General features: G+C 41.9%; 1 protein-coding gene across 1 annotated transcript in view; it reads left to right on the forward strand.

The window, feature by feature from the left end:
- The window catches only part of DAW1 (dynein assembly factor with WD repeats 1), a 151127-nt gene that overhangs the window by 109429 nt on the left and 27552 nt on the right, over positions 1–14146 (forward strand). Inside the window, exons 10-11 of the mRNA XM_085634505.1 lie at positions 4126–4240; positions 13126–13202. Coding sequence (XP_085490631.1) covers positions 4126–4240; positions 13126–13202 — 192 coding nt within the window. The remainder of the gene's footprint in view (positions 1–4125; positions 4241–13125; positions 13203–14146) is intronic.

Genomic DNA, 14146 nt, shown 5'->3' on the forward strand with positions numbered 1-14146 from the left:
GCACAACCTTTCTCTGTGTCACTCCATTCCAGTATACTCTCTACTCCACTCTGTGTCACTCTGTCACTTAAGCCACTCTGCCATGCAACTCTACCCCATGCCACTCAATGCCATTCCACTCTACCCCACACTACTCTATGCCACTCCATTCCACTCTACGCTACTCTAATCTGTGTCACTCCACTCCCCCAATGCCATTCTACGCCACTCCACTCAACTCTTCGCCATTCTACTTCACTCTATGCCCCTGTAATCTACACCACTCCACACAATGCCACTTTAAGCCATTCCACTCTATGCTTCTTTACTTTATACCACTCTGTCACTTCACTGCATGCCACTCTACGCTACTCCACCCTATGCCACTCTCCTCTATGCCATTCCAGTCTACTCCACTTAAGCCACTCTACATCACGCCACTCTACGCTACATCACTAGGCCTGGGCGGTAAATTCTGTTCAGCTCACGGAATATGGGTAATTTCACGTTCCGCGGAGAACGCGGAATTGCCCAAAATTCTGCGTTCCGTGGCTTCGCAGAATTTTTTGCTTGTTCGCGTTCTCAAAATGCGTGTTCACAAGATATTTCCCCCCCGAGCATGCAAACAGCGTTCGCGAACAGGAAAAAAGCATCGCGAACAAGCAAATCCGCGTGTTCGCGGAATTTCTGCGTGCTTGCGGAGATTTTTTACCGTTTCACGTAGCTTTGCGTAGCGCGACTATGCAAATTCTGCCCACCCCTATCACTCTATGCCACTTTACTCTAAGCCACTCCACTCTACAACACTCCACTCTACGCCACTCTCCTCTGTGCCACTCCACTCCATTCCACTCTACTCCTCTCTATTTCACTCTATGGCGAGCCCCTAAAGTTACCCTATGCGCCCCCACTCTAGACCTCTGTTCTCTGTAGCCCTACATTCCACTCTACCCCATTCTTCTAGACACCACTCTGCTTCACCGAATGGCACTCTGCGGCACAATATGACGCCACTCTATGCCACTTCTCTCTATGCCACTCCACTTCAATCTGTGCCACTCAACTTCACTGTACGCCACTCTGCTCTATGCCACTCTGCTCTATGCCACTCTACACTAAGCCACTATTCTCTGCAACACTCCACACAGTGCCACTCGACACCATTCCACTGTACACCATACCACTCTGTGGCACCCTACTCCATACCACACTTCTCCATGCCACTCCACCCTAATCTGTGCCACTTCCCTCTATGCCACTTCATTCCGCTCCACTTAACTCTGTCACCTAAGCCACTGTACACCACTCTATGCCGCTTTACTATACTCCACTCTATACCACGCTCCTCCATGCCACTACATTCCCCTCTATGCCACTCCAACAGTGCCACTCTGTGGCACTCTACGCCACTCAGCTCTGCGGCACTCCACTGAATTCCACTTCACTCTGTGCCACTCCATTTATGCAACTCTACTCTAAACCTCTCTACACCACTCCACTCTATGCCACTCCACACCATTCTGCTCCATACCACTCCAATCTGCACCACCCATTTCCACTCTATGGCATTCTACTCTATGCCATTCCACTTTATTCTCCACCACTCCACTCTTTGCCACTTCACGCCACCGCCACTCTATACCACTCTACTACACTCATCCCTCTCATTTCCACCTCACTCATTTCCACCCCACTGATTGCCACCCCACTCATTGTCACCTCACTCTGTCACTCTACTCTATACCACTTTACTCTGCGCCACTCTACTCCACTCTACGCCATTCTACTCCACTGCATGACACCTACTCTAAATCACTATACTCTACGCCACTCTACTCCACTCTACTCATTGCCACCCTATTATCTGCATCTCTACTCTAAACCCGTCTACTCTACACCACTCCATGCCAGTCCATGTCACTTTATGCCACTCAATTCCACTCTATGCCACTCCACCCCACTCTACTCTACGCCACTCTACTCCACTCCACCCCACTTATTGTCACCCTGCTGTATGGCACTCTACTCCACTCCATTCTATGCCACTCTCCTCTCTGCCCCTGCACTCTACTCTATGCCACTCCGTTTTATGCCACTCCACTCTTCTGTGATCCACTCTGTACCACTCCACTCTATGCCGCTCTACTCTACGCAACTCCACTTTACACCACTCTACTCAATGCCACTGTAGGCCACCCCACTCTATGCCACTCTGCTTAACTGCACTCCACTCCATGCCACTCCACTGTACGCCACTCCACTTAACTCTAATACACTCTACTCTGCTACACTCTACTCTCTGCCACTCCACTGTACACCACTCTAGACCACACCACTCCACTTACTGTACTACACAGCACACTACTCTATGCCACTCTACTCTGCCACTCTGCCATTCTATGCCACTCTGCTTCAATCTACTCTACGCCACTCTAGTCTATGCTGCTCTACTCTACACCACTTCACCAGTGCCTCTCTACTTTACTCAACACCACTCCACTCTGTGCCACTCTCCTATGCAGCCCCATTACAATCTGCCACTCTATACAACTCTACTCTGTGCCACACCACTATATGCCCCTCCACTCCACCCCCTCCTGCCTTTCTACTCTATGCCTCTCTACTCTATACCACTCCATGCCAGTTTACTCTACGCCAGTCAATGACATTCTCTGCCAGTTTACTCTACGCCACACTACACTGCTCGAGTTGATGACACTCCATTCCACACAATGCCATTCTATGCCACTCTGCTCTAAACCACATTTTGCCACTCTACTCCACCCCACTCATTGCCACCACGCTCTATGCCACCCCACTCTGAGCCACTCTATCCTACTCCACTCTATCCTACTCCACTATACGCCCCTTTACTCTACGCCCCTTTACACTAAGCCCCTTTACTCTATGCCACTCCATCCCACACAACGCCAATAGACGCCATTTTGTGCCCCTGTACTCTACGCCACTTTGTTTGCCACTCTGCTGTATGCCACTCCACTCGATTATGTGCCACTCCACTCTATGCCACTCCAATATACTCTACGCCACTCCACTCTCCACCACTCCACCCTGAGCCACCCAATGCTACTCCACACTATGATACTCCTCTCTAGTTCACTCCACTATACACCACTCTACTTAACACAGCTCCGCTCAACACAATCCTACTTTAATTTAGAGATGAGCACAAAAGCAGTTGTTTATTAATTTAATACACATTATAAATTACTAATGCCAGCTTCCCAAGCCGTTTTTATAGCTTCGGGGACATAAATAACCTAAACTGTCATCCTTGTCATGGTTAGTTGTTGTGCTAGTTCTTTCACTTGCAGAGGCAATGGTTTGTGCACGCTGCAGTGGCCCCATGATGACGGCACTGGCACCTATTTATTTACAAATTAAGCACTGTCCCACTCCGAGATGTAAATATATTTTTCATTAAACGTATTAGGATGACATTGTACTTCAAAAGAGGTAGATCGTTTTTTAGGACTGCACATCTACGTAAGCGGTAAAAAAATTGAGAATGTTGTACCTTTAAGTTGAACGCGCTATTTACTATAGCTCCAAACCTTGTCCATGAATTTCCGGTCCATCTGGAGCTTACTAGGTTTCAACTAGAAATGATGATGTAGGTTTTTGTAAAGATGTCTGTCACTGTGAATGAATTGAGGGAGGATGATTTTGACTTCTAATGAAATCGGACCGCAGGGTTTACCAAGTTGCTACGCATCTTCTAGCCTGATAGAGAGTTAAAAATGTGAATTGCATGTGTTGATTGAGGTTGTTGTTGGGTACCATGGTATCTAGCTGCTGGTTGTCTGGGCTGTATTTTAGTAATTCTGTCTAATGTTTTTTGTTGTAAGTTTAGTGTGTTGGTGACCTGATGGGAAGAGCTGTTGTTAGTGCCCTCTTTAGAGTTCCACAAAGTTCAGATGCCTTATAAAGTTAACATTTCTAATGGTCATCTGGAGAACACACTCTACTGCCCTTCTAAACCCAAATCATTCAATGCTGAAGCAGGTGTAGCTATGCGAATTTCAACTGTGTTTTCTTGCTTTAAAATTTGGTGAACCGTTTTGGGGTTTAACTTCTGCTAGCTTAATATTTGTTTTCTCCGTATTTTCTCTGTCCTGATTGAAGCTCTGGGATGCTGTGAATGGGAAGTGTACGGCAACACTGACAGGGCATGAAGATGAAGTATTAGATGTCTGCTTTGATTATACAGGGCAGTTTATTGCAACTGCTTCAGCTGATGGTAAGTGTTCTGAATTGTTTGCTGATATAATATTTGAAACAGTGGATACAACATGTTTGATAGTATATTTCACTCAGTTTATGGAGCAATTTTAAAGTTATACAGAGTACTTACATGGGAATCATACAGACCGTTGCTTGCAATAGAGAAACATTGTTTTTCCCCACAAGGGATTTTACCACAAAAACAAGGTGTATGTGACAGTTGTGGCTATGTACATTTTTACCTAAGAACTCTACCTTTTGGCTCTTAAGTTTCAAAGACAAGTTCATGTCTGAATCTAAAGCCATTGTAACTTGAGCATGGAGCACAGACTAGCAAAGAGGAACTACAGCAAAATTAAGACGCGAATATTGAAATTATTGTGAAATTAAGAGCATACCTATCTTCATATCCTGTCTCTGTACAAGGAAAAGGGATTGGTTTAGAACAGGGGTCTCCAACCTTTTCTGAAATTACAACTACTTATGTTCAATTAAAATCATCCTGTGCTACTAATATTATTAGTGTCTTAACAGTGTCTACATTAGACAAGATTAGATTAGCGTCCACAACATGTAACATTACCAGCAGTATTACTGGTAAGGAGTCTCCACAAACTGTGCCTGGTTTATTTCCGATATAGAAGCTTTACATATATTTTGGAAATGTAGCCATTTTTCTCCAAAGATCAGCTTTTGAGTTTTGAAAATATGCACATATGTCTTGAATACACGCTTTTTAATTTTGGTATATATATATATATATATATATATATATATATATATATATATATATATATATATATATATTCAAGCAACCAAAAGTTTCTAATGTAGTCGGCCTGGCTGTGTAGAGGAGAGGTACTTGCAAGTAGCTGGAGAGCTACCAGTAGCTCATGAACTATTCATTGGAGAAGCCTGCCATAGAGGGACTGTTCCAGAAATTGAGATGTGTAGTGTCTAAAAGAGGAAGCAAACAATGAGCCTAAGAGGCTTCGAAATACATTCATCATTTAGAATACAAGGGTAGTATGAAGAATAAATTGTGCAGACTTTACTCTTCTAACATGGCTGCAAATGAAGACATTAGGTTCTGTGCCAAGTTCAGTATTAGGAACCTATTGTTAGCCATGATGTTCTATTATTGTTATTATTAGTAGTGTCATTATTAATAATAATATTGCATTTATTATTTATATAGTGCAGACTTCACGGCATGGGTAGTGGAGTAAAACCACAGAAGTTGCAAAAAATTAATTATATATTTTTGTACCTAAAGACATTGTATTGAATTCTGTTCTGCCCTGTGCAGAATTCAACGAATATCATCTGAGAAATATATTGAGAGGGGAAGAGGGGTAGCCTGATGGTAGGCAATACCACCTGGCCAACATGAAAGATTTATTGCGCCCGGAGGCCAGCTGCTGCCTTGAACCACATAATAGCTCAGCTCATTATGGGCTTGAATTTCCAACAGGACCTCAAGCTGAGGCAGGCTTAAAGGCTCAAGCCCGGATGAAGCTTTCAGTGCCAGCCTTCCTAGTGCGAAATGTCATGGCTTAGCTATGGTAAAAGGGAACTCCTTAACCTTGAACTATTATTACAGTCTGCTTGGAATCCTCGTGCTGATGCTAATGCCTGGCCTGCTGGAAATTACAAGAGTTGGGCCGTTGAGTATAGACAACAGCTCTTACTCATAAATAACTCTCTAGATGGTCTCTATGCCTGTTTGGAAGAAGATATGATGTAAATCTTGGGCTTGTACGCTATCTTACAGAACTGAAAATAATTGGACCCACATTGGCCCACCCAAACAGACCCTTGGCCCATCCAGATGAAAATTCCTGGATCGGGCCTGCTCCACAGTATGCAAGCTTGGAATAAAATTCTGTGCTCGTCTTTCTCATGTGTCTAGCCCCTCAAATCTCCTAAGTGGATTCTTTTTTTTAATGCAGTACCTTTCATGTTCAACAGATACATACAATACATTGGTTACAATTAAAAATGTAACGGAAAGATAGCATACCTCTAAAGTTTCAAGTTCCTTCCAGACAGTTTAAGTGTTAATAAAACACGTAAATAAGTACAAGAGCAAAAATATATAAAAAAGGTATTAAAGTCTTGAAAAGAGCAAAACCAAAATTCTGGGACCTATCAAAATTAAGTAAATGATTATGACTGAATGAGTACAAAGGTAAATATTAGGAATACCTTCAGCACAAATCATTTAATAGTAACGCAATTGGTTCTGTTAAGCCGACCTTTTAGTAATCATAGAGATCTAAGACCTCAGTGATTTCCAACATCTCTCATCCCTAGCCCCTGAGGAAGGAGCTTTCTTTGCTCATCAATGACCGCAAATGTCTTGCTGTTGCAGAGAAGGTAGACCCAGGTTAGACCACACCAGTGCAATCTATCTGGGGCCTAAATATCAATTAGCTACACTACAGGACCTGCCGAATCATATTCCGTGTATGATTTGTAATATTTCTCGTTTCACACATCCTGCTTCCATTTTGAAAACAATTCATTGGCTCCCTTTGTCTTACAAATAATTTAAATGTATGTATATCTTTATCAAATGCATATTTGCCTATTTCCTGTTTTAGTAAGAATTCGGTACATCATTATATTCGTAACCATACTCTTAGCTTCAAGGCCGCTGCTCTCCTTAAAATTCCAAGATTCAGCAGATCTGCATTGACCGTGAGTGGTCCTTCCTCCACCATTTAGAACTTGCCTGCTCCTTCTGTACGAACTACTCTTTCACCAGTGATCTTCTGTCTCACTTTAAAAAAATTCATGTCTTTCATAGGATTAGCGCCATGAAACAGATATGGTGAAAATGCACCTTACAAACAAGTCACAACTTAACATGAATTCTGTAGCCTTTTACTCCCAATTGTCTAAAAATCAAAATGGTTTCACTCATCTTTATAACCGGAAAAAACACTGTGCAGACTTAGCACCTTATTCATAAAAAAGTACATTCTGAAATGTTTTGGTGTTTGCTTACAAGTCCTGCAGTCACTGGTGGCCCTCATGGGCAGCAGCTGCAGCATGTGCTGTACCTATTCAAGCCAGGATGCACCACAATGTGTTGCACGCGCCCCACCTAAATAGCACAAACCTCTACGCTATGGATGGGCTCAGCAAACGTTGTGCCAGCACATTATTTTTCCTTTCTCTGTGTCTCTTTAGACAACTTCCAACCACTCCTGCTGGCATTGTTATGGTAAATTTAAAAAAAAATACCCTACTGGTTTACCAAGCAGTGTTGATGTTAATTAAGCATTCCTGCCTTTTTAGCCAATGGCATGTGAAATTGTGGGGCTTGTAGCTTTGCTATTAACACTTTCATTATGGGCTCAAAGCCACAACACACAAAGTGTTGTTAGCTAAAATACCAGAATTGGCTGAAGACATACATGACATGGAGCCACTTGTCAGCTATGTTTAAACATGTTTACAAACTCACCTATTTCATTAAAAAAACAATTGAATGTGACTCATTTTGCCTTTTTGTGTAGTTTAAAGTTTTGGAGCTTCACAACACAGCAAAGGTAAAACATGGGTAGCAGTGGTGAAACCTAATACATAGAATCAGTAAAGACCTTGAAGACCTGGATATTATGAGAATTAGAGAGCTTGTATGCAGAAATGTACTTTTGAATCATTCTGAAGATTGAACACGTATTCAAATGTGGAACATGGAAACAAACCCTTTTTTTAAACAAAATAATATGGCCACGATTAGGAGTTATATTTCGATATGTAATTCTGCTTCGCATTTATATATTTTGGTTGCTCTTCCTGCACCCAGTTTTCTTGCCACCAGATTCGAATTTAACACCTGGAAAATCCAGCTGTTAAGATACCATTGGGAAAAAACCCAGATGTGCTCTCTAGCCACATCCTCCACCCGATTTTCAGCCAAGCTCCTACATCAGTACGCTCCTGTTAAAGGTGGAACCTATGGCTCTGCCACTGCTTGTTTACTGTCGGCTGTCCATCGCTCCCTAACTCTACAGAACGTAAATAAATTCTCCTATGCGTTTTCAAGACAGGGGTGAAGAAATATAATATTTTATATATCATAATTATAATGCATAATTTTCTAGAAATTAACTTAAATAATTTGTCTCTGAATTTATGCGCCTTCCTCTGTCCAAAGCGCAATCTTATTCAACAGAAGTAATCAGATGTTCCCTACCTAGTTAATTACATATCACATTGAAAGTCGATAGCGGTTTAAAAGGTGTGTACGTTTTAATTTACAGAGATATGTTTTGATTTGCACGTTAGCATGTTGCCTGCGCTTTCATTTATAAGAAAGTACTTTGACACGAACTGCTATTGGCAGATAGGCCTGTGTGGTGTGAAATACTATTGATTTAAGAAGAAGAGGTGTAATTGAGGTGATGGCCTATAGTAGAAACGCATACATATATTTACATTGCACGCAGGATACGGGGTTTAATACAGTGCGATGTACACGTGTCCTCCTCGAACATAAATTGCATTGTTAGGAGACACGGCAGTTAAAAGTGAATGCCTAAAAATACCCATTATTTAGGATTTATTTCTGGTAAAAAAAACAGATATAAAAAGGCAATTATTCACGTTTATATTATTCAGTTCAAAAGATAAACACTGTAACTTTGCAAAAAGTAGGTATAAAGGATTGTGCATGAAGTGAAACAAACTTTTCAACTTCAAAATACATGCTTAACTTTGCCTATTCTGTGTGTGATTGGAGGTTCCGGAGCTGCTTCCCATGCAAAGCGCAAGCCAGAAAAATATCTCTTTTTAATCATATACCAATTGGCACAGAACGAGCATAACAAGAAGGACCAACACATTGTCCATAAAGCTATATGTTGGCCAGGAAGTTCTCTGTGGACTTCCATACAACAATTTAAAACATCAAGGGTTGTCCACTGAAGCTCACCGTTCCCAGAGAGGTTAGGGGACTGACTCAAAGAAATTTAGAACCAGCATTCACAAAACCTATATCTCGCCTTTTAAAAGCAATGAAAACCTATGCCTTTCTGAAGCTTTTTGCCGATGCTGTTCCACTTCGTCCAAAAGAAAAAAATATTAGTTTTCGATGTTAATTAGCATAAGCAAAAAGGAAAAAGCATGAAGATGTGTACACCAGTATTGTTTTTCAAACCAGCGCTCATATGCGTCATGGCGCTACAGCCATGTACATGTGTGCACGCGCACACTGCATGATGCAGCTGCCATTTTGTTCTTTTATTTACAGTTTAAAAGATGTTGGACTCCAATCATGGAGTAGAAATAAAAAAAATGATTAGTAAAATGACTGCAAAAGCATGCTTTATGTAGAAGTTCAAATGCAAGTTTCAGCTACCAGGCCATCAATGTATAAACAAATGAAAGATGTAAAAAGAAAAATAGTGATGGGCGGGTAAACAGTGGAGGAGCAAGTGTTTCTATGGAAGAAGATGGAGCTACAATTGTATCGTTTTCTTGCTTTATTTCTCATGTTTCTCATTTTACTTTCGCTTTCATTGCATGTGGCTCCTTTGGTAATCCACGGCCACCACCCTTCAGCAGCAGCTTGCACTGTGGTCTTGTAGGGGCTGCATGACGCCTTCATCTCAAGTGCTTTGCTGTACCTAAAGAAATATTGCTCTGCTTGTTACCTTTGCTGTGCCTCTTTTGAGTGTGTAGTCAAAGTTAACGTGTATGGCACAATAATAGGGTACTCCTTACCAGTAGACAGTGGTAGCTGGAAGTGCCTAACTGGATGAGCTGAGGCTGGACCTAGAGATTGGAGAACCTGTGTAATCCTCTGCCATTCAACCGCATGAGTGACAAAAGTATATTGATCTGAGATTGATAGGCAGTGATTCTATCATGGCTAAGAGCAGGACCGGGGCAACAGGCGGGGGCCCCATTTTAAAATGAGATAGGCGGCTTCCATGGCTTGGATTCTGGAGTGTGTTCATTTTGATCTTTTGACCGAACAGCAACTGCTTATTCAATTATCACCCTTATGCATCAAGCCAAAATCCAGTCGGTAAAATACCGATTCCTTATTAGCTCCCGGTATTAAGTAAAAAATTCCCAATCCCAATGCATCAACCCAAAAGCAGAAATCGGTATTTAAGGAATCCTTAAATAGCGATTCTTTAAATAGGGATTCCTTAAATACCGATTCCTTAAATAGCGATTGCATTTAAGGAATCCCAAAGTGAGATTCCTTAAATGCAATGCATCAAAGTTAAAAAATTAGCGATTTCGCTAATAAGGGGAGCAAATTACCATGAAGATGAACTGCATGGTAATTTGCAAAAACTTTGAAAAATGCACTTTTGTGCATTTTTCAAAGTGTCATGTTGCGCACACACATGCCCTTAGAGCATGTGTGTGTGCAACATATGTGCACATATCATTTTCAGGGGTGCAACAGGGTGTCCTTTTGACACCCTGGCACCCTTGAAAGTGCTCCAGCTATTAGCGATTCGGTAATACCGAATCGCTAATACAGAATGGCTTTACATTCATTCCTATGGGCCTCCAAGCCCATAGGAATGAATGGGTAGGTATTCCTTATTACCGATTCGGTATTACCGATTCGGTAATAAGGAATGTTAAGGAATCGCTATTTGAATAGCGATTCCTACATGCATAGCCTTTTGCTATTCCTTATTAGCGATTCCTTATTTTTCGCTAATAAGGAATCGCAAATGCTAATGTTGATGCATATGCCCCTATATGTTTAAGGAATGGTAGATTTGTGATGGATTGGAAGCTATCAGGTTTTATGGGTTTAGGTTTGCTTTTTTTCTAGTAGTTGGTGTATTATTCCAGTTTTCATTGCATCGGGAAAATGCCTTGTACAAAGGGTGCATTGACTTTTGTGTGATGTGAGTGCTTTTCTGGAGAGGGATCTAATAATGGTGAACGGGACAATGTTGCCGTGCATAGTGGATTCAAGGGAGGCAGAGGTGTTCCAACCCTGGATGGGGAAGAAGGTTTAAATAGGTGTGCTTTGGGACAGAGCATAGAGAGATGGAGGAGACTGGAGTGTTTTCCTTTGTGCAGCTGAGGCTTTAAAGATTTTGTATTGTTTGGTGATTATTTAGTTGACTGCATTACAATGTTCAGTGTATTGCAGTTGCATCAAATTAAGGAAGTGCATGATAGCTTTGATTGTTTTGCTGATATTAAATTTGCACACTGTCAATTGTGGTGGTCTGTGAGGCAGAGAGGAGAAAATGGCCAGTGATTAGTTATATGGAGTTAATCTTAGTGGGCTCCTATTGAGAACATGACTAGAACAAAATGTGGAGGACAGAGAGGTGAGCAAGATATGTTCATTCAAACACTGCGGAATGCTGCAAAGAGTTCCCAAAACCGGTCTATTCCCATGGCTCTCAATAAATCCGGACATGCGCTCTGCCTGCTGCAAAGAATAGCATTTAAGGTATATTCTGTAGGCCTATTGTTTACATTGGTTACCCTCAGGATGTTATGCTGTACATCTTTCTACAGTTTCTGCTGTCTCATTGGAGACCTATACAGTGGCTGGGGCAAAGAGACCTCGTTCAGCATCTTCCTGAAGAGGAAACTGTAGGCAGCCCCATCCTTCTGAAGCTCAGCACACATGAGAGTGAAGGTACATAGTGTCTGCATGCCATTCAGAGGTCTCGCTTTAGGACCGTCTGGTGGTGCAGCACGTGTAGGCAGGCAAAGCGGGGGGGGGGGGGCGTAACAGGGGTTGTGATTTCGCAATTCAATTGTTGAACCTGTGTGTAAACGTCTGCCTGATTACAATTTTGATTGGATCTCAACATTTTTTTAATTAATATTTCTTTACACTGTTGATTACAATTGCTCAAAAGCTGAAACTGTTTATAGATTTTGAAAAATACTGAGGGGTTTTAAAAACAGATAGATTGAAAGGGGGTTGCTCTGCCTCATTTTGAAAGGTATTTTTTCACAACTGTAAGCTCTTAAAAATGTGCCCTTGATGCGCCATTTTGTGCGCCCTCCACATTGCCATCTCGGGCCACAATTTAGACAAGTCGTGCTCTAGTGTTTGGATGCGCCGACTGGGTTAAGAGCTGGTGTGATTATCGCAATTTAATCGTTGAATCTGTGTGTAGTCTTCTGCCTGAGTGCAAATTTGGATTGGATTTAAATGATTTTTTTTAAATGAATATTTCAAAACAGTGATGATTACAATTGCTCAAACACTGAAATTAAAACTGTGTGTGGATTTTTTAAACTACTCGGGGGCTTCAAAAACTATTAGTTTGAAAGGGAGATGCTCTGCCTCACTTCGAAAGTTAATTTTTTCACCTCTAAATTCAGAATAATTATAGTGCGAACCTGGCCCTAGGAGATTAAAGCACTTTACAGCAGAACCAGACTACTTCACACACATTTATTTCCTTTTTAGGCACAGGGGTTTAAGTGGTTTGCCTTTTAAACGTGGTTATGTATGTCCTATGCATTATAGGAAAGTTGTCTCTTTTTCAAAGGCTGGCACACATTGCATTAAATCCCAAAATTAGCAAAACTATATGTAATCATTAATCTCACACCTTAGGTTTCATCCTAGGAAATCAGTTAAGACAATGTCGTTTTCATATATTTAGTCACTACATCTCTTACCACTAGTTCTCTGTGACATTCTTTTAACTTCTTTTATCGCTTTAGTGCTTATGCAGAATGCAGTAAGGTGACAAACTGCACACAACAAATTCAATGCTTTTTCGCCTTGTCGTAAGAAATGCGTTTTACTAAATGTTTAGTGCATGAGGTAACTTTTTATTGTTTCATGGACATTTGTTTAATTGTAATTTTTAATGGAGCGTTATAAATACCCAAACTGAAAAACGAGTTTTGACACGTCTTTTTTCACAGGTTCCGCCAGGGTGTATAGTGCTACAACTAAAAAGTGCATCGCAAAATTAGAAGGCCACGATGGGGAAATTTCTAAGGTATGTTTAGCCTCTCTCTTTATGAATTATTAAAACAGTACTACATTGTTACACTGACGTTTTTAACAGTAGGCAAGTAAGCGGTCTGCTAAGGACAATGTTGTAAGAATGGAAATGTCGAACCGTCGGTTGGGCTGTCCAATGCCTGTAGTATTTCTGTCTGGCCAGGGGTGTCTCCTTCGCAATGGCAGAGGAGCGTCGCCCCACTTGTCAGAGTCAGTCAGCAAAAATAAAATTATCCTTTTATTTTCCGCGGACTGACTGACTGACAGACCCGATGCCAGTGTAGGGTGGGACGAGGCCAGACCATGGCAGGGGATGGAGTGATGGGCACTGTAAAGTGCACGTCTGTTTGTCTGGCCGTCTTAGGCCAGCCAAACAGACAGGCGCACTTAGGTTTCTCCAACCCAGCTGTGTTGCACAGCTGGGTTGGAGACACAGCACACGCTCCCAGGCACTGTCTAAGCGACAAACCTGGCTGCTCAGACCAATCCTGGCGCTGCCCTTATGCTATTGAGGGAGCCAATGGGCCCCAGTAAATGCCGGGAGGAGATCCGGAGAAGAGCACCGAGGGGGCCGTCGTCGACAGGTGAGTTTTTAAAAATTATTTATTATTCCCCTAATTCCCCGTTCACCCCAACCCCTCCCCCTCCCCCATTCAAGCTATGCAGCAATCGCCACTGTATCTGGCATATTAGTTTCATTAGAATTTGCCCCATTTATTATTTAATTTGCCACCTTTCTTACTTCCCAGGAGCATCATAATTGCAAGAGTGCTACTCACTGAATCAGGCGGAAATATGTTATTATAGGACGCTCAACATAATCGCTCAAGTTTCTGTTTGACAGGCAAGATGAGACCTTGCGAGCAACACGAGCGTAGAAATCACCAAAAAATGACGATGACTCAAGCCATCCCATTGAACCTGCTACGTGTGGGTGAA

Source organism: Triturus cristatus, chromosome 11 (assembly GCF_964204655.1).
Source record: "Triturus cristatus chromosome 11, aTriCri1.1, whole genome shotgun sequence".
NCBI lineage: Eukaryota > Metazoa > Chordata > Amphibia > Caudata > Salamandridae > Triturus > Triturus cristatus.